The 25,406-nt window shown below is 41.7% G+C and overlaps 1 protein-coding gene across 1 annotated transcript in view; it reads left to right on the plus strand.

The window, feature by feature from the left end:
• The window catches only part of LOC117261815 (solute carrier family 23 member 2), an 83,682-nt gene that overhangs the window by 52,559 nt on the left and 5,717 nt on the right, over positions 1 to 25,406 (plus strand). Inside the window, exons 7-10 of the mRNA XM_033634332.2 lie at positions 4,006 to 4,162; positions 9,848 to 10,101; positions 13,851 to 14,015; positions 21,294 to 21,402. Of these exons, the coding sequence (XP_033490223.1) occupies positions 4,006 to 4,162; positions 9,848 to 10,101; positions 13,851 to 14,015; positions 21,294 to 21,402 (685 nt within the window). The remainder of the gene's footprint in view (positions 1 to 4,005; positions 4,163 to 9,847; positions 10,102 to 13,850; positions 14,016 to 21,293; positions 21,403 to 25,406) is intronic.

Here is a 25,406-nt window from a genome sequence, read left to right on the forward strand (position 1 = left end):
GATGGGTTCAGCAACAACACAGACGTTTCATTTACAAGACGTATATAACGAGGACAAAGTGTCTCTGTCTCCGTCCCTCCCTTGTCTTCTCTGTTGATGCTGGTTGCAGAAATAAGATTAAAATATTTAAATCATTTTCCAGCACTAGATTAATTTAAAAGGCCAACAGATGGAAAGCGACTTTTTAACTCCGCCCACAAAATTTTGCAATCGTCTCAAACCTACCTGATCCTTTTATAGTCATGTTATAGTTTAGTGTCCTGTGCTGCAAACTTTTAAACCTCTGTAGCTCCAGTGCTGTGTGCAAAACGTTAATGTGCAGCCCTGCTGTGTATTTTATATTATTTTTCATTTACATGTTGTGCAGCTGTTTATTTTCAAACAGGGGAAAAAAAATCCCTGTCTTTGCATTTTATTTTGATCACAGTCTGTGTTTATGAAAGTGGTTGTGACATCTCACATGTGGTTTTGACTTGCATGAAGCCCATTTTGTAGAAAATACAGAGATACAAATTTTTGTCCATATGGCCCAGCCCTACGCCACAGCCTCTTAAAGATCGTAAACTTTGCCTCCAATTTTTTTTCACCAGGAAGGAGTGGGGGGGTGAGCAGGTGTATCAGGGTGGCCTATCCCTCTCCTTGGTGGTGCCACTGTGTACCAGCAGCTTAACGTTTTTAAAGAATATAGATATGGCCTTTCATATGAGGTAGCATTCTTTTGTCAAGGAGGCTGAAACAGGAAATCCGTCAGTCTGTAGAGCTGAAAACATGCCAACAAGTCATATCTCTTTAGAAATGCTATAATATAAACAAAATGATAAATATCTTATTAATCTTCTTCTTCTTTTTTTTAATAGAAATCAATGTGACTGGGAAACAGATACAAATGTTTAAAGAAATAACAGGATTGTGTCTTTTCTGTTTTGGGAGGAGGGTCCCTTCAAATATATTATCCTATGACTACAGTCACTAGCTGTCAGGTAGAGATCGCCTGTGGTGATGGACCAACACAAAGAATGTGTATTTTGACCTGTATTTATCTTAGGTTGGGCTTTAGTCCACCACAAATCCTCAGTAACACACCTACTGGCCACTGTCAATCAGAGCTCAGCAGATATATGTGCTGCTTTGAATGCCACAGTGATTTACACTGTGACAAGAGATCCAAATATATATTTTCACTGAGGATCTATGTCACCGAGCCTCGTCCCCTTTAATAAACATGACATCTTTCTGTCTGTTCAATAACAGCTAAAATATCACAGGGGTGCAATTTTGTCTCCTTTTAGTCAAATTCTGCGTTTTTAATCCAAAATAGGTCCTTTGTGAGATTGAGTAGATCTGATGAGTTTTTAAAGGGGGGTACTGAATCTGGGTCTGCGAGGAGAGTCACAGGGAATTATATGAGGTCAGTTTTTGACTGCCTGCATGCCTTAAAGTAAGAATCTCTTAAATAGAGTTATGAAAACCTTATTTGGCCTATGTGATAATATGTCCAGCTTGGGACTGTTATTCCTCTTCGCCTTTCTTTATAGAAGGTACAATAGGGGAATAGGGGGACAGAGCTGTCTCACTTTTAAACCAGCAGCGGATTAGGAAGGGACAGCTGGCAGAACGGGACCATGGACCAGGCCCCTGTTGCGACCCTGTTGTGTGACATAGCCTCTTTTTTAGGGATGCACCGAAATGAGAATTTGTGGCCGAAGCCGAAGCCGAATAATATTAAACGCTTGGCTGAATACCGAGTACCGAATACTGAATATCATTGTTTAGTTTGTCATTAGTTTTTGCAGATGAACCCCCTCCAGATTAGTGTTGTCACGTTACCAAAATTGGGACCCACTGTGCGATACCAATGAAAATATCATGGTTCTGAGTAGTATCACGATACCACAGCGAAAATGAGGCAGATGTGCCTTTTGTCATTTATAAAAAGATAAATCACTCTTCTGTAATACATCAATGATATTTCAATGGAATAAATTACTTATTGACTTATTCATACTTCAAAAACAGCATTAATAAGTGATTAACATAGGGGGGATCAAAATAAAATAAATAAATAAAATAAGAATCAACCAGCCACCCTCCTCCCCTGACAAGTCCCTTCATAAGTAAAGAACAGTCCTTAAAGTGCGGTGAGGTTTGTGGGCCGTGAACGGCTCGTTTCTCCTCTGACACGTCACATACCTGTGTTCAGCTGGCTCGGCTGTCCAGGTACTTTTGGGCAGTCATGACGCCAAGAAGAGGATATTATTGGAGCCGACTTCTCCGTCGGTGGTAAGCCAATGGCCGCCGTATTTGACAGGAATACATTACTGTCTGTGTCTGTGACCCCCATTCAACCCACAATCGATGGGATTCGCCTTTCGTTTCTGCTGCTGGTTGAAATCTGTAGGCTACTCGCACAGCGTGCTGGATGATTTAAGCCTATTTGCTCGCTCAAAAATATTTGTAGTCGCAAATGCGAGTGCAGTGAGTGATGGATCGCCACACTGCCGACATTTTACTCCGCGCGTCACGGCACGCTGTTTGATTGCGTTATCAAAACACGCCGCTATTATTCGGCCTTGCTTTTAACTTATTCCACAGAATACCGAATGTTTTTTTTTGCAATATTCAGCCGAATATATTCGGTTACCGAATATTCGGTGCATCCCTACTCTTTTTAAAATGCCCGCATGCCATCTGAAATCCCACACTGGGGCAGCACAATGCCTGCATTGTTTGGTTTGGTGTTTAAAATGCAAAGGTGGCAAAAAGAAAGGACTCTTAGGCGACCTTATCGCACGACCTCAGCGTAAAAGGGGTTTTCCTCACCCTTTTCACCCCTGATGAGTTTGCACCCCTGAAATTAACTGGTGGCTTTCAGTCACGCTTTGAAGGTCTTTGAAGGGCGAAAACATAACAGTGAATGCAAGACTCCTCCCTCGAACACAGTTAGAAGAACTCTGAGTCATTTTGGCTTCAGGGTTCAATCGTTGGAATGCTTTATGTATGGCACCTCTTCACATTAACACAGAATGACTCACATGTTGTGAAATCCTAAAACCCTCAAGGTGTCTTGATCTTACAGTAAACATGGTTATGTTTTTTTAAAGCTAGTCATCAGTATTTGTTGTCCCTCATCCAGTGAATACAAAGCATAAATTGTGGCTCTTTTCAGCATGAAGGGACGAAGCCAGGGATTATATAGCAGCACACAAAGAGCCCACCTACTGAGGGTAGCCAACACCCAACAGTATACACAGTCACTTGGCAAGTTCTATTCATCACTAAGTGGTCGTATAATGCATGACTTACTCTGGCACTTGGATGTATAATTTGTAGTTTAAATAATGACTCCTTTAATTGATTTATCCTCCTGTTGGATCCTGTGCTGTATAGGTGCAGGTGTCAAGATGGCATTAAAGAAGGAATAAAGGAAATGTAAACATATTTTTCTGGCATGTTTTTCTTCCCTGGAGCTACTGTTTAACTCTCCTCGAGGAGCCCCGCATATGATAAAAGCATTCTTGTGCACAACTCCCGCTTAATCCCCGTACAAATCCAATCAAAAGTGCACACCGGGGCCTGAGGCGTGCTGCAGTAAACGTTACAGCTATGAAATTCATGATTAAATCAGATTGTGAAAACATAATCGTCTTCATGTTATTTAACTGGTGCAATAAAGGAGTGACTATGCAAATACTTTTGCTCCAGTAGGTTCTTACCCAACAGCTGTGGTTGCAGGTAGAGATGGATGGATTTATTGGCTTTAAGGCAGATTGGAGCTGTCAGTGGCTCATAATTAAAACAGTTAGCTGACAGGTAATGTTGGCTGAGTGTAGGTAAATACACAATTTTACTCAATAGCTTTGAGGTTTTTAGTCTCAAAACAGAGCAAATAATGCCTCACCAGGCCTGAAGGAGCTGCTTAGAAGAATACCAGAAAACAATGTTTTATGTTGGTCGATGTTCAGTTTGAATGTCCTGACACATCCTGTATCTGATGACAATCTCTAGGCTTTGTTCGGGATGTGCGGTGCCTGGCTGGTCTGCTTCTTACTGACCGTCTTTGATGTCTTCCCTTCAAAGTCCGACGAGTATGGCTTCTCAGCCAGGACTGACATCAGCCTGGACGCTGTGGCAAACTCCCCCTGGTTCCACGTGCCATACCCAGGTAAGTGCATAAATACCAACTCATTTTAGCTCATGGGTCACATACAGCCCAGTTTGATCTCAAGTGGGCCAAACCAGTAAAACCATCCCATAATAACTTATAAATAAGGGTCTGTGTGTACATAGCATTTTTTTTTTTCAGTTGTTCCAAATGAGAAATGAGCGTATGCAGCCGCCTGGAGCCTTTGATCAGAGCGCTCTGCCCTTTTTTGTGCGGTTGCTACAAGCTCATTATACCATGTCTTTAACTGCCTGGAAAGCAGGAGGTCAGGCGCTGGGTGCTACTCTTGTGCCTTTTCTATGCCAACTTACGAGAGCGCAGTTGTCAGGTTGCATCTGGTTGCTAGGCTAACTTTAACGAGCGCCGTATCATTGCCTGTTTACCTGAAATCCTGAGTGCAGAGCTGATCTTCTTCCAGACGCTGTTTGTGTGTCGGCCTGTTGTCAGTGAGACAGATGTAAGGCTCTGACAGCTCTGCACTAACATGATCGACTTCTCCTCCATATTTATCACAGACTGATATTTATGGATGACGGGAAAGATATTTGCTGGCTGTGATTGGTTGTTCCTCGTCACATGACGTGTGGTGCGTGCTGCCGCATTCCAAAAGTTGAACTCCGTTTATTTCAGGACACAGCCATCATGCTTTGAAAAACAGGCACTCGGGGACACTGCTCTGGCATCGCTCTGGCCTTTAAGTGCACCTGGCACACATCTACATTGAAAACATTTTGAGTATGTACGGCCCCGTCAGTTGAAAATCTTTGAACTTTTCAGAAATGTCCAATTAACGTCCCTGCCGCCTCTTTAGCTTGGTAGCTAATGTAGTGCTGCATTAGCTACGACCTTAGTGTCAAGACATTGTTTTAACAGAAACAAAACCCATGCTCAGCATGTCAAATAAAAAAAAGCGTGGGGATGAAGTGCTCCCCAGAAGAAAAAAAAAAAAAAACGCTACACAGGCCTTCACAACACCCCAAAATGTCTCCATTTGTTTTAGTGCAAAGAAGCACATTCTGAAAAACATTCATTGATAAACAGCCTGAGATCTCTCAGTAAGTAATTGTGCAGTTTCAAAAAAATGTCTCGTTTAATCCAAATTTAGTCAGTCTACCACTCACTGCCATTACATATGAACGCTGGCATCCCCACAAACACCAAACTAAAGTGGAAGCTGTTGAGGAAGCACTTTAAGTCATTTCCTCTCTTACAGACCATTTACAAATCTAAAGTTTTGATGGTGCCTTAGCAACACGATTTCACCAGTACTGGTAAAAGACAGAAGTCTGCTGAATGGCGTAGAAAAATTTCCCAAATAAACCTTACGTTTGTCTCACAAGTGTAATTATTTAGGCATTAAATTAAAAGAAGCTTGCAGCCACTGCCCCCTCTGAAGGTAGATTATAACTTTATCTGTCCAGGTGCTGAACTGCCCTCACAGTTGAGTTCCACCTCTTTAATTCCACCAACATCACATTATTAAGAAACAATTAGATAATCAATTATTGATCTTTGTGAATCAATGCCGAATCATCCACATGCGCATCATAATGCATCTAAGAATGGATTTTTTTTCCCCCCACCCCTAATATTTTGTGATTTGAGCAGGTGCAACACGTGGTCACAAGGATGGATTATTGATCTGTTAGGTTGTATCAGTATTGATGATAACCATGTTGTTAAGAAAGGGAATATTGATATTATGTTAAAAATACGCATTTGAACATTTCTTGTAAATAATTCACCACCTCTTATATCATTTCTATTTCTCTCCGTTATTGCTCTGTCCCCCTCAACGCAACCTGGTTGCCTTTTCACTAAGTCACTAAGTCAGTGCTCTTTTTATACAGTTTTGTACAGTTATGGTTACGGGTTCTCTATCACCGCGTCACCTCCCGACACTCGTATTTTGGGTGTAATTTATTTGTTTAAAAAAAACCCCACACATGTACAGAGATTGCATTATTTTGTACAGGAAGCATTATGTTGGTGCTGACTTGTCACTAACAATCAGTCTGTCAGTTATTGCTATAATGAATATCAGAGTGTCCCGACAGTCAGAAGTCATTTAAAGTGCTGAGCTTTGTGGTTCCTGCAATTAATTCTAATTGTCTGTCAGCCTCTCTTTAATTCTGCTGCTTAGCTGCAGTTACACAACTACTCTTTAATGATCCGCCAAAATGTCGCTTAATCTGTTGGAGAGATTTACCAATGTTGCTTTAATTGCTTCAAGTGTATCTCCTGGTAATTTACTGTTGAACGATCTGTTAAGTGACAGATTTTCATAACCGCACTGGGACATTAAGCCTCCTGACAGTCAGCTGGCTACGACTGAAAGTTAATCTGGCAACAACTCATGCAGTATTTCCATGTGGAGCATGTGTCCCGTAGTTTCAAGGAACATGTGCTGCTTTAATAAAATTCAACAACCTTTGGACTGATCTATCAAAGCCAGTCATCATTTTAACTATTCATGGTTTTTATCTTATCTGTTATAGATATACAGTATATGTTTCTTTTCTCTCTCTTTTCTATCCTTTATTTAAACTCGGAAATACACAATGTGGCCGAGTGAACAATATGAATTAAAAGCACTGAGACACAGAAAAAAAAACAAAGACACACGTACATAAAAGTAGCAACAAGACGTAAAAAGCAATAAAACCACACAATTAAAAATTTAAACAAATAAATTAAAAGCATCAGTGATGAATAAACCTGTTAAACATTAAACACACTAATCAGGTAAAACAGGAACACCTAGGGGATAAAATATGAGACAGTTAAAGATTTGAGTTGCCCTCTGGATAAAAATGAGGAAAGCATTAAATTGTCCTGCCACGTTAAATGAACAATATGAAACAACGCTGCTTTTATTTTGTTTCCAGTGAGATATTAAGTTTATATTGTGACTTTGCTGTTTTAATATTACTGTTGCTGCTCTAGAAACATTTAGTTATAAAATATTCAGTTGTATTCCTGTTGTGACATCATTCTTTTTGTGAATGTTACACTGTTAGTTCTCTGAGAATCACTTTCATATATCGGCAACAATTGGTATTGTAACTGGAAAATCTTCAGTCGAATAGAAATCAAATCGGTTCAAGAAATCAGTGGCGACACCCAGTTGCTGCGCTGCTGCTTCTCTCCTGTCAATGTCGGAGTTTGACTCACAAACACACACACACACACACACACACGCACACATCTCTTCTTTACGACTCAGTGTGGTGGATCAGACCTGTAATTAGTCTTATCTGTTATCCTCACCAGATTTACTGAGGATGAATGATAGTAAGAAACCTTCCTCCTCTCCGTTACAGATTTTAAAAGCTGTTGCTGCTGTTTTAATCCTCAGATATTTTAGAATATTTGACAAGACTTTGAGTTGTTCCACCAGCTGTTAAATCAGTCTCCTGAAAAACGAAATTGAAAGTGCCCTGAACTGATGTCTCCCTTACATTTATTTTGTAGTAAGATTACATATCATTGTGTCAGCTCTGGTAGTTTCCAGCTACGCTCTGCCAAAGTGGTTGCTTTTTAATGATCCCCAGGTTTTAACAGATCTCTGGGAAAACTGCAGTTTCCTACTCAGCACCATGGACATGCAACAATCTTCAAAAAGATTATAAATTAGAAACACTTTGGTCCATTGATGAATTTAAGGGCATCCCAAAGAACGTGGTGACAGAGACGTGCTTGTTTTTCTTGAGAGGCCACTATGTTTGAATAGCTGTTGTTTTATTCAGGATTTTTGTATTTTATATTGTGTTTGTTGCATTTTAAATGTGCTCTGATTGGCTGCTGCCTCGGCCAGGTCTCAATTGGACCTCCTGGTTAAATAAAATAAATTCTGTTGTTTTCCTTGTGTCCTCACACTGACATCAACTGGAATTCTAAATATTTAAGCTGATCCTCCTCCTCGTTTCCTCACCCCAGGGCGTTCAAACCTTTGTCACCTTTTTCACCTCTAATGAGTTGCACCCGTGTTTTTACCCTCCCACATCTAACACCTCTGCCTGACCCTCTCACCCCCTAACACCTTTTCTTTGTATCCTTATCTGCTCGTCCTCTCAGATCTGTACACCAGTTGTTGCATAGGGTCCTCAGGGTGAAGCTTAACACAGGAGATTTGCTGTGAGGGCTCCATGTTTCTGACAAATGAAGTGATCAGGGATCAGATAAGCTCAGTGTCCTCTCCGAAAACTTAATTTATAAGTTATAAAATAAAATGGCTCTAAATTATAGTTTTTGTTTTTAGCTTGTATTCATTAATTTATTTAGAGTTTTATTAATTGTTTTTTATCTTTGTTTCCAATTCTGTATTGAACTCGTTACAATTTGTATTTCATGTTTTTATGCAGGTGGAGCACTTTATTAACTTGTTTCTGAAAAGTGAGATATAAATAAAGTTTAATGTTATGTATAACTTTGCTCTGTAGGGATAGAAATGTCTCCTAGAAATGAATTTCTTCAGTTCTGCTGAGGGTCGTTGTTTTTATGAAAAACAGATTGCACACTAAACTATGCTTCCATAAATATTTAAATACCACCGAGGTTACGTTTCGAGCTTCATGCTCTTCATCTGACAAAGAGCATGAAGCTCGAAACTTCACCTCGGTGGTAATTAAACATTTATAGGAGCATGATCTAGTGTGCTCTCTGTTTATTCACTTCTTGCATGATCTCTTGTCCAGCGAGTTTTTGATTGTCTGCATGTGTGCGCTTTTGTGAACTCACTGGTTTACAGCCCTGTTATAAAGAAGAACTTCAACATATTTTATATCAGATACTTTTGTGAAAGGATCTGATATAAAATAAGAATATATAAAAAAGAGCGCAGCCTTGTGGAGAGCCGCTCTTAGAACAGGATCAGAGAAGCAGCGTCCCACATTCACCTGAGGAATTATTTGTTACAGAAAGGTTTCTGCTGAGATGAATTCAGTCACAAAATGTTAGGAAATAAAATCTTAGTATGATATTTGAATCTGTCCAGATGTTTATTGACAGATCAGGTAGAGTTGGTATGGTGTCCTGTAAACCAGGGATCCTCTACTTTCTCTGCCTGGGGCGGCACTTCTGCAAAATGACGGGAGGCCAATCCTCACTCAGCTTTGCCATGAGGCAAATCCTGTCACTGTCACTCAGGGCAGCGTTCGCAGGGCATTTACAGCATGGAGTAGATATTTTGGGGGGTGGGTGTGCAGGGGGCACAGCTCACTCAATATTTATTTATTTAGGCTTAAAACATGAAAGTAGCACCCATTTCTTAGATGAAATTCAAGATGTTTCCTCCATAAACTGATGCAGAAAATTCACCAAAATGTCAGAAATTAAGTGTTTGAAACCCCAAACTAACGTATGTGGCCCACGGGTCATAAGTTCAGTATCCCTGATGTCAACCTTTGTGCTGGCAGATGATTTGTACGGCTGCCAGTGGTTTAGGAGGGATGGTTTGTCTTTTGACATATGAACCCACTCGACCTCACAGGTCTGATAGCTGTTCCCTCAGTCAAGACTAAACATGGAACATTAAATAGTTAATGTGTCATCCAGAGCTGAAACAGACCTCTGACGTTTTTATAATGTTGAAGGATTCTGTCATAGCTCCAGTCTGTGAGTTACAAGTTGTGTGTCTGTAGCTGTATGTGTGGAAACTTAAGTATTTTTTCTCTCTTCACACAGGTCAGTGGGGTGTCCCCACAGTGAGCGTGTCTTCAGTTCTGGGTATGATGGCAGGCGTCTTGGCATCGACCATGGAATCAATCGGGGACTACTACGCTTGTGCTCGCCTGTCTGGCGCTCCTCCTCCACCGACTCATGCCATAAATCGAGGTATCGCAGTAGAGGGCATCGGCTGCATCCTGGCTGCACTGTGGGGAACTGGAAACGGCACCACCTCCTACAGCCAGAACATTGCTGCACTGGGCATCACCAAGGTACACCGCAAAAAACTCTCCTCCTGTGTTTTTGGGCTCTTAAACTCTAATGTGCAACATTTTAGCAAACAGTTGGGTACTTACAAGTGGGCATCAGTCATTATGTTTCCTCAGATTGATTCATATTACTGTAGGTGGCCTAAAGATAAAAATGTCCGGTCTGTTTGCAACATCAGATTTTGATTTCACTAATTCTTTGATTTACTATACATTATTAGAAAGTTAGTGCTGTACACTATGGTCAGCACCCAGCGGGCTGAGAGCTGACTGGGGAAGTGTGGAACATCTTGCTTTTTATTTCAGCATCCATGTGAACAGGTTAGAGCCACAAGGCCTTTGTGAACAGCGTGGCTGAGGTGTGACTTGGCAGCAGATCAGCTGTGGCCCTTCCCTCCTGACGCCTGCGGTTCGCAGCAAAAATAATAGCCAGTGAAAATGACGACATTATCCCAGTGACATTACACCTTTCACTACAGTTTCAGTATCTGTGTCTGTAGAATGCCTTACAGAACTCGATTTGTTTTGTTTCCCTTTCAAATGAGAAGCCCTCTAACATTTCTGTACAGAATCCCTGTATTTGTTAACACAAGACTTTTATTTTTGTCACTTTTATATGACACAAACTCGGAAACTAGAAAGACGGGCTGGCAGGAAGCAGCACCACAGCAGAAACGCTGCCTGTGTGAACACCACATGTGTGTGAGCCACAGTTGTTCAGTGAAGTAGCTGTCATGCACAGGTAGAGGTAGGCAGCGGGCCCCGGGTGTTAGTGATGCTTATGTAAGCATTACTGATGTTGCAGCTGTTGAAGCCCCAGCTAATTAATATGTTTTTTATCTACTCGGTCTCATACAAGGAAGTTTAATCCATAATAATACAACATAATTAATTACTTCCCTGGTAGCAGTAGCTCAGTCCATAGGGACTTGGGTTAGGAACCAGAGAGAGTTGCCATTCAAGTCCCCATCCAGACCAAATATTGTGCGTGGACTGGTAGCTGGAGAGATGCCAGTTTGCCTCTTGGGCACTGCCGAGGTGCCCTTGAGCAAGGCACTAGACCCACAACTGCTCAGGGTGCCTGCTCACATGCAGCCCCACACTCTGATATCTCTCCATTTAATGCATGTTTAGATCCTGTTTGTGTATGTGTGTGTGTACTCTGGACCTGTGTGCATGACGACAGAATTTCCCCTCGGGATTAATTAAGTGTATTTTCTAAGTTTATCTTCATCTGAATCTGCAAAGTAACTAATATTGTCAAATAAATGTAGTGGAGTAAAACATATATTGGCTTCTGAACGTAGTATAAAATGGATACACTCAAGTAAAGTACAAAGACCTCGAACTTGTACTTGGGGGCAGTTTAACTGTTTAAAAGAGAGTACCCTGGAGTTTCCTTGTGATTTGTGTTTCCTTGAAACAGTATTTAGTTTAGTTTCAACTTGTGTATTCAGCATTGTGTTGTTTTCTAACTCATCTTCCCTCAGTGACTGATGGTTGATGTCACATTTTAGTGCTGCCGTTTTGGCAGGGACTCAGAGAGATAAATAACTCGAGCATCCAGGTAACATAAAGGTAAAATACAAGGAGAAATAAAAATAATTTACAGAAGCAGCATCGCGTGTATATCATGGCTGATATCATCGCGTTTTGGGTGGACTGGAACCTGTAACACACCCTCGGGGACAGTGACTGAGTTTGAGGGGTCAGATGTAATTTAGCCCTAACTTTTGATCATGCTGTCATAGGTACGCCTGTAATGTTGGATGATTTGTCGATTGTGTGCTGCAGTTGTTTGTGAGTCTCATTGTTGAGCTGCTGAGGGACTAACACTTTTAATGATGGTCATATAACTGAAAGAGAAGAAGACGCATGCTTCGATTTCAACTCCTTTACAAGCCTTTTTTTTTTTTTTTTTTTTTGATTCGTGGCCTGAGATGAATTGTTGATATGGATGCTGATAAATTTCATCTAGTTTATAGTGAGTTACACCGAGATTTATGCTTTTAGTCCTATTTCTTGACAAAACTCCCCCAATATGTTGTTAGATAATAAACTGTCATCTTTACATTCTGATAAAACGGAAAGAACTGTACAAACAGAAGAATGAATAATAGGGCCGGGCAGTATGGACAAAAATATTATCATGATAAAAGTTTTGATATGTGTCTAATGATAATTATCACAATAAGCATCAGATCATTTTTTTCTTTCAAGTTTAAAGCCTGATTTTTGCTCCTGAGTATAAGTTAAAGGTTAATTGAGGTTTAAGTTATTCAGACAGTTTATTCAGATAGATTCAAACAATCAGAATCAAAATAATGTCAATAAATAAAACTATAAATAGACAAAGAAATCTTGACTCTGGTCAGCAGCATGTTTAACCCTTTATGGACAATTTTAAAAAGTATTTTAGCTGACAGTGTAAAGAAAAGAAACAAACAAAGGAAAAATCGTATCTGTGATCTGTGTTTTCTGAACTAGTTTTAATCCCAGTGTGTAATTTCGGCTGCGAGGTCTCTCAGTCGAAACACTAAGGTTGCTTTCACACCTGCCCTGTTTGGTTCAGTTCAATCAAACTCAAGTTTGTTTGCCCCCTTAGTGCGGTTCCTTTGGGCAAGTGTGAACACAGCAATCGCACTCAGGTGTGCACCAAAACAACCGGACTGAAACCTTCTTGAAGAGGTGGTCTCGGTCTGGTTACAAAGGAACTCTGGTGCGGTTGGTTTGTGGTGAGAAGGTGTTCCGACCTGGATGTGAAGCAACTGCAGTCACATGACACATTGTTTGGGTTAAACATGAGCATGTTACAGTCCTGGAGGATTATTAATGTGCACCTCCTCCTGTACTGCCTTAATATGCACATTCAGCACATCCAATGCATCAAAACATTGTTTTCTAGTTGGAGCCGCGCCTCGTTTTCAAACTGTATGGTTTGACTAAAATGAACAGTGACAGCAATATAGTCCACATGGACATTCTGACCAATCAAGAGCAGCTTTCTGACGCAGACATTTGATCTGGTCCTCATGTAAATGCTGCCGTGAGAACACGAACCAGCTCTAAGCTATTATACTAACTTTGGAACAACTGTGACTGTTTATGAGTGTTTTCTGACTTTCAGACTCGTCCACTAGTGTAAGTGTAAACTTCTGTTTAAATGCAAAGGAAATGAGTCAGTAGGAAAATCCCTACTGGCAACTGGTCTTTGAGGTGCATTAGCACCCCCCTCTTCCTTTGTATGTGTGGTTTATTTATACCAAACATTTGCCAATAATTTGTTATATATCTGTCAAGAAAAATTATATCAAGATCCTGTATTGTGTCTTCTCTTGGCAAACACTGACAACGTTCATGTTGAAGTTCGAGACTTGGAATGTATTTCGTTGTATTTCAGTAGAATGGTATGTAGAAAGTATAAAGCACTTAGTCATGGTGTCAGTTTGAGAAAATTACTGCCTGTCTTTGAGCAGTTCAGAAAAGAGCCTTTGCTTAAGCTCAGTGTTTTACGGCAGGTTTGACCTGGGCATTCTTTTTGAGACGCTACTTTCTCTGTTGTCTGATGTTTACATCTACCTTACACCCATCGCAGAGCAGATTGATAGGGTCCTTGTTCTTCTAAGTGCTTCTCAAAGGCTTTTTTTCCCATCACAGTGTCACAGTGAAAATAAAGCTGACACGGTGAGAATGATGAATGAACCCATGTTGTATTCACAGGATAACAAGATCCTGTGCTCATTTTACACCAGGTTGGCAGCCGACTGGTTCTCCAGACGACCGGTGTTCTTATGATGGTCCTGGGGATCTTTGGGAAGTTTGGAGCTGTATTTATCACCATCCCAGACCCGGTCATTGGGGGCATGTTCCTCGTTATGTTTGGAATGATTGCAGCAGTGGGGATATCCAATCTCCAGGTAAACACATTTCAATGTTCTAACACATATCTGGTGGACACTTTTATCCAAGTCACCTCCTGAATGGAGGAACACTTTATTTGGGTAGCTCAAAGTGCTAATAAATTACCAAAATAACAAAAAATAAAATGTTGCAAAAATCCAACAAAACAGAAAAATAAATTAGTAAAGTTGGTGTGAAAAATAGGAAAACAAAATACCAAACTGATTATATGAAACTGAGATTAAAAAGATGAGCTCAGCTGTTTCTTAAATCATTTACATCTGCATGTCATAAGTTAAATACCACACTACTGCTCACTCTGTATGGATTTTTTCTCCTCATGGCAGTTGCTGGCCCTCTAGAGGTTGAGTCCAAAATGCATCCCTGATTGTCTTCTGAGGGTGGTGGTACACTTATAGTTGGCAGTGTAGTTGGGAAACCGTCCAAGCAACAAGCAACCGTATGAACTAAGGTCAACTGTGATCCTGTTTCCTGGCACTAGATTTGTGTATGTGATTAAAGCAGGAGGCAAGGGCAGGTCTTTAGCACTGTTGCCCATTAAAACAACCCACAAACAACAGAAGTCTTTTACATTATTAACATCAGGAGATAGAGTTTTATTATTATTATATATTAGTTAAAGAAATGTCATTATTGTGTAGTTACTTGTTGTATCATCAAGCTGAAGACAATCCTGGTGAAAAACATGAACAGGCTTCCGTATTTTATGATACAGAGGAGTAATGAGGGATTTGTTGACCTTTAGCAGCAGGCAGGAAGCAAATGGACAACATTTACGACGCACTGGAAAAATATTTGGAGAAATCTGACGGACACATTTGATGAAAACTACGCTGTCAAACAATCAGTTTTTATATCACGATTAATCATTACATTTAATTTAATTTAATTTTTTAATTTAATTTTCTATACTTTATTAATCCCTGAGGGGAAATTCAATTTTTTTCACTCTGTTTGTCAGTTACACACAGGTCCGAACACACACATGCACAAACTGGACCTATACGTGCACTAAGTGGAGAGATGTCAGAGTAGGCTGCCCATGACAGGCGCTCCGAGCGGTTGGGGGGTTCGGTGCCTTGCTCAGGGGCACCTCGGCAGTGCCCAGGTGGTGAACTGGCACCTCTCCAGCTACCAGTCCACGCTCCATATTTTGGTCCGGACAGGGACTTGAACAGGCGACCCTCCGGTTCCCAACCCAAGTCCCTATGGACTGAGCTACTGCCGCCCCAATTTCAAGTTAATCCTGATTAATAGCATTTTTAATTACATATTACATAAAATTCAATTATTTTGCATTTCAAAACAGTTTAGTTTTTGGCCCAATTGTTGAAAACGCACCCTAAAGTGCCCTCCTGAGACCCAGAATGCACCCTAAAGTGCCCTCTTTGGAGCCAAAACGCACCCTAAAGTGCCCTCCTGGGAGCCAAAACGCATCCTAAAGTGCCCTCTTTGGAGCCAAAATGCACCCTAAAGTGCCCTCCTGGGAGCCAAAACGCACCGTAAAGTGCCCTCTTTGGAGCCAAAACGCACGGTCAGGTGCCCTCCTGGGAGCTAAAACGCACCGTAAAGTGTCCTCTTTGGAGCCAAAATGCACCGTAAAGTGCCCTCCTGGGAGCCAAAACGCATCCTAAAGTGCCCTCTTTGGAGCCAAAACGCAACCTAAAGTGCCCTCTTTGGAGCCAAAACGCACCCTAAAGTGCCCTCCTGGGAGCCAAAACGCACCGTAAAGTGCCCTCTTTGGAGCCAAAAACGCACCCTAAAGTGCCCTCCTGGGAGCCAAAACGCACCCTAAAGTGCCCTCCTGGGAGCCAAAACGCACCGTAAAATGCCCTCTTTGGAGCCAAAATGCACCCTAAAGTGTCCTCTTTGGAGCCAAAACGCACCCTAAAGTGCCTTCTTGAGAGCCAAAACGCACCCTAAAGTGTCCTCTTTGGAGCCAAAATGCACCCAAAAGTGCCCTCCTGGGAGCCAAAATGCACCCTAAAGTGCCCTCCTGAGAGCCAAAATGCACCGTAAAGTGCCCTCTTTGGAGCCAAAACGCACCCTGAAGTGTCCTCTTTGGAGCCAAAACGCACTCTGAAGTGCTCTCTTTGGAGCCAAAATGCACTCTGAAGTGCCCTCTTTGGAGCCAAAACGCACCCTAACGTACCCTCCTGGGAGCCAAAACACACCCTAAAGTGCCCTCTTTGGAGCTAAAACGCACCCTAAAGTGCCCTCCTGAGAGCCAAAACGCACCCTAAAGTGCCCTCCTGAGAGCCAAAACGCACCGTAAAGTGCCCTCTTTGGAGCCAAAATGCACCCTAAAGTGCCCTCTTTGGAGCCAAAACGCACCCTAAAGTGCCCTCTTTGGAGCCAAAACGCACCCTAAAGTGCCCTCTTTGGAGCCAAAATGCACTGTCAAGTGCCCTCTTTGGAGCCAAAACGCACGGTCAAGTGTCCTCTTTGGAGCCAAAACGCACCCTAAAGCGTCCTCTTTGGAGCCAAAACGCACCCTAAAGTGCCCTCCTGAGAGCCAAAACGCACCCTAAAGTGCCCTGGGAGCCAAAACGCACCCTAAAGTGCCCTCCTGAGAGCCAAAACGCACCCTGAAGTGTCCTCTTTGGAGCCAAAATGCACCCTAAAGTGCCCTCCTGGGAGCCAAAACGCACTGTAAAGTGCCCTCCTGAGAGCCAAAATGCACCGTAAAGTGCCCTCCTGAGAGCCAAAACGCACCCTGAAGTGCCCTCTTTGGAGCCAAAACGCACCGTAAAGTGTCCTCTTTGGAGCCAAAACGCACCCTAAAGTGCCCTCCTGAGAGCCAAAATGCACCCTAAAGTGCCCTCTTTGGAGCCAAAACGCACCCTAAAGTGCCCTCCTGGGAGCCAAAACGCATGCTAAAGTGCTCTCTTTGGAGCCAAAACGCACCCTAAAGTGCCCTCCTGAGAGCCAAAACGCACCGTAAAGTGCCCTCCTGAGAGCCAAAACGCACCCTAAAGTGCCCTCCTGGGAGCCAAAACGCATCCTAAAGTGCCCTCTTTCGAGCCAAAACGCGTGCTAAAATGCCCTCTTTGGAGCCAAAACGCACCCTAAAGTGCCCTCTGTGGAGCCAACACGCACCCTAAAGTGCCCTCTTTGGAGCCAAAACGCACCCTAAAGTGCTCTCCTGAGAGCCAAAACGCAACGTAAAGTGTTCTCTTTGGAGCCAAAACCCACCGTGAAGTGTCTTCTTTGGAGCCAAAACGCACCCTAAAGTGCCCTCTTTGGAGCCAAAACGCACCCTAAAGTGCCCTCTGTGGAGCCAACACGCACCCTAAAGTGTCCTCTTTGGAGCCAAAACGCACCCTAAAGTGCCCTCTGTGGAGCCAACACGCACCCTAAAGTGCCCTCTTTGGAGCCAAAACGCACCCTAAAGTGTCCTCTTTGGAGCCAAAACGCACCCTAAAGTGCCCTCCTGAGAGCCAAAACGCACCCTAAAGTGTCCTCTTTGGAGCCAAAATGCACCCTAAAGTGCCCTCCTGGGAGCCAAAACGCACCCTAAAGTGCTCTCCTGAGAGCCAAAACGCAACGTAAAGTGTTCTCTTTGGAGCCAAAACCCACCGTGAAGTGTCCTCTTTGGAGCCAAAACGCACCCTAAAGTGCCCTCTTTGGAGCCAAAACGCACCCTAAAGTGCCCTCCTGGGAGCCGAAACGCACCCTAAAGTGCCCTCTTTGGAGCCAAAACGCATCCTAAAGTGCCCTCCTGGGAGCCAAAACACACCCTAAAGTGCCCTCCTGAGAGCCAAAACGCACCCTAAAGTGTCCTCTTTGGAGCCAAAATGCACCCTAAAGTGCCCTCCTGGGAGCCGAAACGCACCCTAAAGTGCCCTCTTTGGAGCCAAAACGCATCCTAAAGTGCCCTCCTGGGAGCCAAAACACACCCTAAAGTGCCCTCCTGAGAGCCAAAACGCACCCTAAAGTGTCCTCTTTGGAGCCAAAACGCACCCTAAAGTGCCCTCCTGGGAGCCAAAATGTACCCTAAAGTGCCCTCCTGGGAGCCAAAACGCGTGCTAAAATGCCCTCCTGGGAGCCAAAACGCACCGTAAAGTGCCCTCCTGGGAGCCAAAAAGCACCCTAAAGTGCCCTCTTTGGAGCCAAAACGCGTGCTAAAGTGCCCTCCTGGTTGGCAAAACACACTAAACTGCCCTCTTGGGTGGAAAAAACACACTAAACTCCAGAAGACTGTTAGGACCAAGAAATACTATGAAACATTACTGTTGTAATGACTTTTATGTTGGGCCCTTTTTTGATCTATATTGAGCCAGAACTATATCTCACAGAACCCGTTTGGATTATCTGGTGCTAATATGGTGTTAAAATGCACTAGAATACAGGAAATGGCATCTACTTAATTGAAAATGTTTTGGGGGAGGACCCAGGGATTTATTTCCTTCATACATCCATGTCTCTGTGTTCTTCACAGTTCAAAGTTGAATCTACACAGTTCTCATGGGTGCTGATCCTAACTACAAACTAACTTGAGTAGTCTGTCTAGTTAGTCTGTTTTAAGGCTATATAATGTGCCATTTGTATAACATATAAACATGTCTAAAGTGCCCTCTTCAGTGGCAAGAACGCGCTGTATGTGCCCTTTTTTTTTCTTTTCGCCCCTGCTCTACAAAAAGTCTGTGCACACCACTGCACACAGGACTCCACATACAGGTCTACAGTCAGTTTCGACTCATTTAGCAGTGACGTATTTAACTTCTTCGATTTAGTTTCATCCACAGGTCTGTGGTGATTGGCTCACTCCAAAGTAATGCCTTGCCGGCTTTGGTGATGTGGCTGCCTGCTGACATCAGTCTGATTTGCTGCACCTGTGTGATCAGTTCGCAGGTGGCAGCTCAAACTTGAAGTCTTTTAGTGATAATTCTGTTCAACACAAGGTGCCCATCACTTTTGTGTTGTAAACTGAGCTATCCTGGAGTTTTTTTTAAGTGAAAGGATCCATTCAGGAGCACAGTAGTGCCTTATTTTTCATCAATGTGGAAGCTGCTGTAGTGGTTTGATCACAAGTAAGAGTGCGTCAGAGAGACAGATAGTGGTTAATGTGTTGATAAAAAACAAACAGTCCTTGATCACATCGTGATTAATTCATTAACGCTGACAGACCTAATAAATACCTAAAATATCACAATGTTAAATCTTACGCAATATTTTAAATCTTTTACAGGGTTCCCACAGATCCCTAAAAAGTCTTAATAGGCATTTACTTTATTAATCTAAAATCAAAGCCTTAACTGATATTTAAATGTCCTAAATCAATCTTTCAAAAGTCTTAAAAATGCTAAAACATGGGAAGTTGGATTTCATGAGATGTTTTGTCTGACTTGGCATTGTAAAATAGTTGGTAACTTATAAAAAAACAATTACAGACTGTGTTTCACATTAATGTCACCAAAATGTCACGTTTTGTGTTACAACAAATATTTTGGCCCCTCAGTAATTCACGTCTGTTCATTTTTTCTGTAATTCAGTATTTTGATGAGGGGTTCTTTAGATTCCAAGAAGCAGGGAGTTTAAGGGAGTTGTGAAATATTTTCTGTGTACTTTTAATCACTCATAAGACCCACCCACACAGTGTATTTTTCCCATAATATTTTTTTTCCCATCAGTGTTTGTAAAAACATGAAACATCATATGAGGGTTTTGTGTCCATATTCTCATAATTATTTTGTTTTTACTGAACAACGTCAGCTCCCATGAGTCTAAGGCCCAATCCACATTTTCCCCCTCGACTCTACGCCAAGTTTTGGAGTGCCCTCAACAGAGTATTAGCCCTTCAGAAGGAAGCCATGATAACTGTTAATGTGTTATGTTGATCTGTTCTGTACGACATCCTGAGGTTTCTACCATTTTTTTCCCCTGTTAAAGGTTTTTTGGGGGGAGTTTTTCCTTATCTGCTGTGAGGGTCCTATGGACAGAGGGATGTTGTATACTGTAAAGCCCTGTGAGGCAAATTGTGATTTGTGATATTGGGCTTTATAAATAAAATTAAATTGATGAGGGATAGGGTTTGAAATCTTAACCTAGGAAATGGGACGGCACTCGTCACATCATCATACCAACAATGATACACACGTAAGTTAGTAGATAGTTAAAAGTAATGAATAATTGTTAAAACAGCTAGACGCAACGGATCAACAGTAGAAATATCATTAGTAAGCCAAAAGTAATAGATGAACAGTAAAAACAGTTAGCTAAAAGTAACGGATCATGGATTAAACAGTTTGTTAAAAAATAACTGTTAAAAACGGTTGAAATAGCATCTAGCTAGCTAAAAGTAACGGATAATGGTTGAAACAGTGACAAGTAATGGATAATGGCGGAAACTGTTCGCTAAGTGTAACTGATAAGTGGTTGAAATAAGGTTAGCTAAAAGTAACTGACAAGCGAAGGAAACAGCATTAACATTAGTTTGCTAATAGTAATTATTAAACATTGAAATTGTTAAAAGTAACGGACCAACAGTTGAAACATCTGTTAACACAATACTGATGTTTCTAAAATACTCGTTATAGCGATCAAACTACATATTCCTTTGCGTCTACATCAAACTGAGATATTCTAACGGGTTTGAAGATGTTTGAATTATTATTTGCAAAGGAAAACTTAAATTAATCAGCTTCTTTGCCGGCACCAGTGGCAGCCATGTTACATGTTTTCTTGTGGGAAGTTTGTTCTGCCACTCTGTCGGGAGACTGCAACTAAAAGCAGTCCGTTTGAGCGCCACCTAGAGGGCTGGGTGACCACTACCCGTTGACCCTACCCTACGCAGCAACACTCAAAACGAGGTGGTTTGGACAAGGGGGAGAAATGAAATTGGGCCTTAGTCATAGGTGTCAAAACCTTGTGGGAGCTACAGCCATAGTACATACTGTATACAAAACAGTTGTTTGTAATGACGAGGTGCTCAGCTTTAGCTCAGAATATGGACAGAAAACCCTGGGATGATATTTCAGTTTTTCATGAAGAATAATGAAAGAAATCTTCTTTGGTAAAAGACATTAGAGCTAAAAGCGACTGGAACAGAAGCTCACAGTCTCAGCTCACCTCAGACAAACCCGTTCACTGTCACTTAGTGTAACAGGGCTGGACAAATAAAGGGGAATCTTGGACCGGAATAGAAATCAGGTCTTTTTTGAGGTTCCAGATTATTTCTAATCACAAGTTCCAAAACCGAGACGGCGCCCAGCTAAAGCAGAGCAACAAAATAAAGTCTTTGTTTGTCTGTCTGTCTCTCTGTGTCTCTCCAGTATGTGGACCTCAACTCGTCCCGTAACCTCCTCATCCTCGGCTTCTCCACCTTCAGTGGTCTCGTGTTGCCTACGTGGTTTCACTCCAATCCTGGCATCATTGACACAGGTGATCCTCAGAGACACGTACACTCACTCATGCACACACAAAGTACTTGTGTCTTCATTGACTCAGTCCTATAAAATGTGAACAGGCCCTGAAACTATTAAAATATCTAAGGAGTTTTAATGGACTGAATCAAGAGGGAAAGAGAGAGATTGGTAGTGTTCCCCTTCTGCGTCCTTAGCAGTAGGGATGATGTGAATTACATGGAGCAGAGAGCGGTGGTCATCATCTACACGCTGCGAGAGTGTTTCTGTAGACGGTCCCTCAGCGCTGTGTCTAACCTGTGTAACAGTGGCAGAGAGTGTTCTTATCCAGGGGGGATTCAGATAATCAAAGACGTCAGCTGAGTGGGCCGGCTTCAGACACATTAACGTGCACCCTGCTGGAAGAGCCATATAAGGCTCAGACCGCCTGCAGATGGGGTCTCAGTGATCGGATCTCAAAACGCATTGAGGGCGCATTTGGTGCATTCACACCTGTACTCAGAGCTGTCCACCTGTGATCTGATCACCCAGGACACAGGTGTAAACAAGGCAGGAGTTTTTTTTTTTAAAGATATTTTTTCAGGCATTTTTTAGCCTTTAATTGATAGGACAGATGAGTGTGAAGGGGGGAGAGAGAGAAGGAGTGACAGGCAGCAAAGGGCCACAGGCTGGAGTCGAACCCGGGCTGCTGTGGCAACAGCCTTGTACATGGGGCGCCTGCTCTACCACTAAGCCACCGACGCCCCACAAGGCAGGAGTTTATCTGGGGGCTGTAAATACCAACAGATCCAGACTGGATGGGACTGCGTGATGCTGAAAGAAAAATGGGCCCATCAATCGGAATTTGTATTCCCCACCCTTACTCATATAAATATTTTTTTGTTGGTGTTCTTGTTTTTACTTTATGCAAATGTTTTAAGACCTTTTAGTGTGACTCTACGAAATGCTTCTTGGTCTCACTGTTTTATTTGTCCTTATTAAAGCAAAAACAGAATCAGCAAATAGTGGCAGAAGTTGACACATCCCAGATATAAATCCTCATGAGAGGAGTGACGTGGTCCTCTGACAGTAAGTGAGCGGCTGTGTGCTCCCACTGCTCCACTTACAGATTACCCTTAAAAAGATGGCAGCGGTTCTGCCAGCCTAAGCTTCTAAAGCCAAGGTGTTCCCAAATCCCACAGGCCCAGATGGCAAACACTTGGTTACATTTAGTCTTTAGCCCTGATTTTATAGTGACAAGAAGAACCTTTTCAATAAGCTTATCTGACCGTGAACTCCTCATCTGGTTTATTTGTTTTACCCCAAATAGGCAGTTTAAGGATGAAAATGTCAGTCGGTTTGTATTTCCTAGGGGTCCGGCTGTCGGATCAGACCACATGGGTCCAATCGTGTGGGTAGCTTGATAAAATAAACACTCAGCTGGACCCTATGGTAGCTTACCTTTTACACTTGTTACACATTCACAAATTACTTTCTGCTTGTTATCGGTCAGGGTCGAAGGCTGATGTTCATTTCAAGTTTAAAAATGTGGGTGTTGTCAGTCCCTGTGAGACAGAGACTGTAAGGCTGATTCAAACAGGCTTGTCTTGATTATACGTGACATCAGCTACCAGGGGAAACTACAGTTACAGCAGCAGGGGTGTGCAGATCGTTGGTGATTGTCAAAAGAGGAAGTTGACTCTTAAGGAACAACACCATGGACATAGGATCACTTGTTGTTTTTTATGATTTGACTTATTATATTTAAGACTAGACTTCGTCTTTATTGCTATACTTTATCTCCTTACTCGGGCTGCAGGGCGTATTGCTGATGAGAGATTTTACTTTCATGGTCTTTTTAATCAGATCTCAGTCGATTTAGAAAACAATTAATAATTTATGAGTATAGAAAAGGGTTCATGGTTATTAAAAACTATTTGAAAATGCATTTTGTTTTTGACTCACAGCTGCCATGCATCAGCTGTTCATCTGTAATGTGGTAAATATTGGCCTTGTTGACTGCCATCAGCTGATCAGCAGATAAGATGACAATCACCAATGGCACATGTCACATCAGTGCAGCGCAGGCTAAAGAGCAGGGCTTGAGGCCAACGGCATCCTGTCAGTAGGATGAAAGGACGCAGTAAACGCACCCTGTTGTTTCCCTGATGATGCTACTTTGTGGACAACAAATCTGTGTCGACAATGGTAGGACGAGAGGTAGTTAATTTTAGCTGTTAGCTAGAGATTATTAATGATAATGAAAGCCTTTTTACTTTGGGCTTTCAAAGGCAGGCAGTTTTTTTAAAATGTTTTTCAGGTAAAAAAAAAGGGTTGTACTAATCCGTTTAAATGTGTCTGACTGAATTTGTGCTCATTGAAATGTAGCACAGTGAAAGACTGAATGACTTTAAAACAGTTCTGTGATTTTTTAGAATGAATATTTTTTTTTGTTTCCTTGGCACAAAAGGGGGAACAAATAACAATAAATACAAAATAGATTAAAAAAAAAAACAAAAAAAAAACATTGGTATGGGCTATTTACTAAATTGTTATTTCAAACATCAAAGTTTAAAGTGTGAAAAGTTGTAATAATTCATAGGGGTGTAAAGGTCCATCGATCTGGATGCATCCATCAATTCAATACCAGCGATCCAATTTTATCAATGCGAAGTGAAACCATCGATCATTATCATCATCTTGAGGTTACGCCTTTATTTTGAAATTCTGCATCACTCTCATACAGCGCCAGGGAAATAACAGCAAACAGCAAAGAAAAAGAGGATAACATTATTAACTATTATTAGAAGAAGAAGAAGATTTATTTATAAAGCACATTTCATACAGAAAGCAACACAATGTGCTTCACAAAAAAAAACATGTATAAAAACATAAAGTATGAGCACATATTTACAAGCACGCAGACAGACAACAAACAAGAACATGAATGTATGCAAGCATACATGGATGCATCTTATTTAAAGTGCATAGTGATTCTAGTATTTAGTGATAAAATAAAATAAATAAATAACAGGCTAGTTAAAAACAGCAGTAAAGAGAAATGTCTTAAGTTTACTTTTAAAAGAGCTCAGTGTTGGCGCATTTCTGACATTACTTGGAAGGGCATTCCATCTGCAAGGAGCATAGCAGCTAAATGCTGCCTCTCCAGCTTTAGTGCGCACACGGGGAACAACGAGGAGACCATTTGCTGATGACCTGAGAGTTCTCATTGGCTCATATGGCACAAGTAATTCTTTAATATAATTAGGGGCAAGGCCATTCAATGCCTTATAGGCAATAAGAAGAATTTTAAATTCAATTCTGGCCTTCAATGGGAGCCAGTGTAAGGACTGAAGAACTGGGGTGATGTGTGTATATTTCTTAGTTCTGGTTAAAATACGTGCAGCAGCATTTTGAATAAATTGCAGTCGTTTGATGGATTTTTGAGGGAGTCCGGAAAAGAGGCTATTGCAATAATCGAGTCACACAAAGTCCTGAAGGTTAATATATCCCATGTGCTGTTTTACACGTGTTAGTGGAGTCAATTTAAAGTAAACTGCACTTCACTATTTACAGTTATTTACATTATATATGTGTTGTTATTTATTTTATTGCTATGAGTAAAAAAGGTGCAGCAACTTCCTCTGTGGCAGATTGTGTTAAGTGATCAGATGATATCATCTCATATCGATCACAGGCCCCTGAATTGCATCAAATTGAAATCATATTGTGGCAGACTTTGTAATATTGTCAAATATCGTATTGTTGTTCAGTGAATCGATATATCATGATTTACAGCTCTAATAATTATTTGTGAGCTCCATTTTTAACCTGGCAGCTCTGAAGGAGGGTCAGAGGGAGAAGATGAGGGAAACTGCACTCCAATGTGTCAGTTATCAAGTGTAAAACTCTCACAGTACGGCAGGGAATACAGTCGACTACTGCACCAAATCATGTGAAATGACTGGATGACCTATGTAAGACAGCGACAGCCCATGCAGCAGTTGCTAGGTAATAAGGTAAACCTTCATATTTCTGTTAACA

This window comes from Epinephelus lanceolatus, chromosome 5 (assembly GCF_041903045.1).
Source record: "Epinephelus lanceolatus isolate andai-2023 chromosome 5, ASM4190304v1, whole genome shotgun sequence".
Lineage (NCBI taxonomy): Eukaryota > Metazoa > Chordata > Actinopteri > Perciformes > Serranidae > Epinephelus > Epinephelus lanceolatus.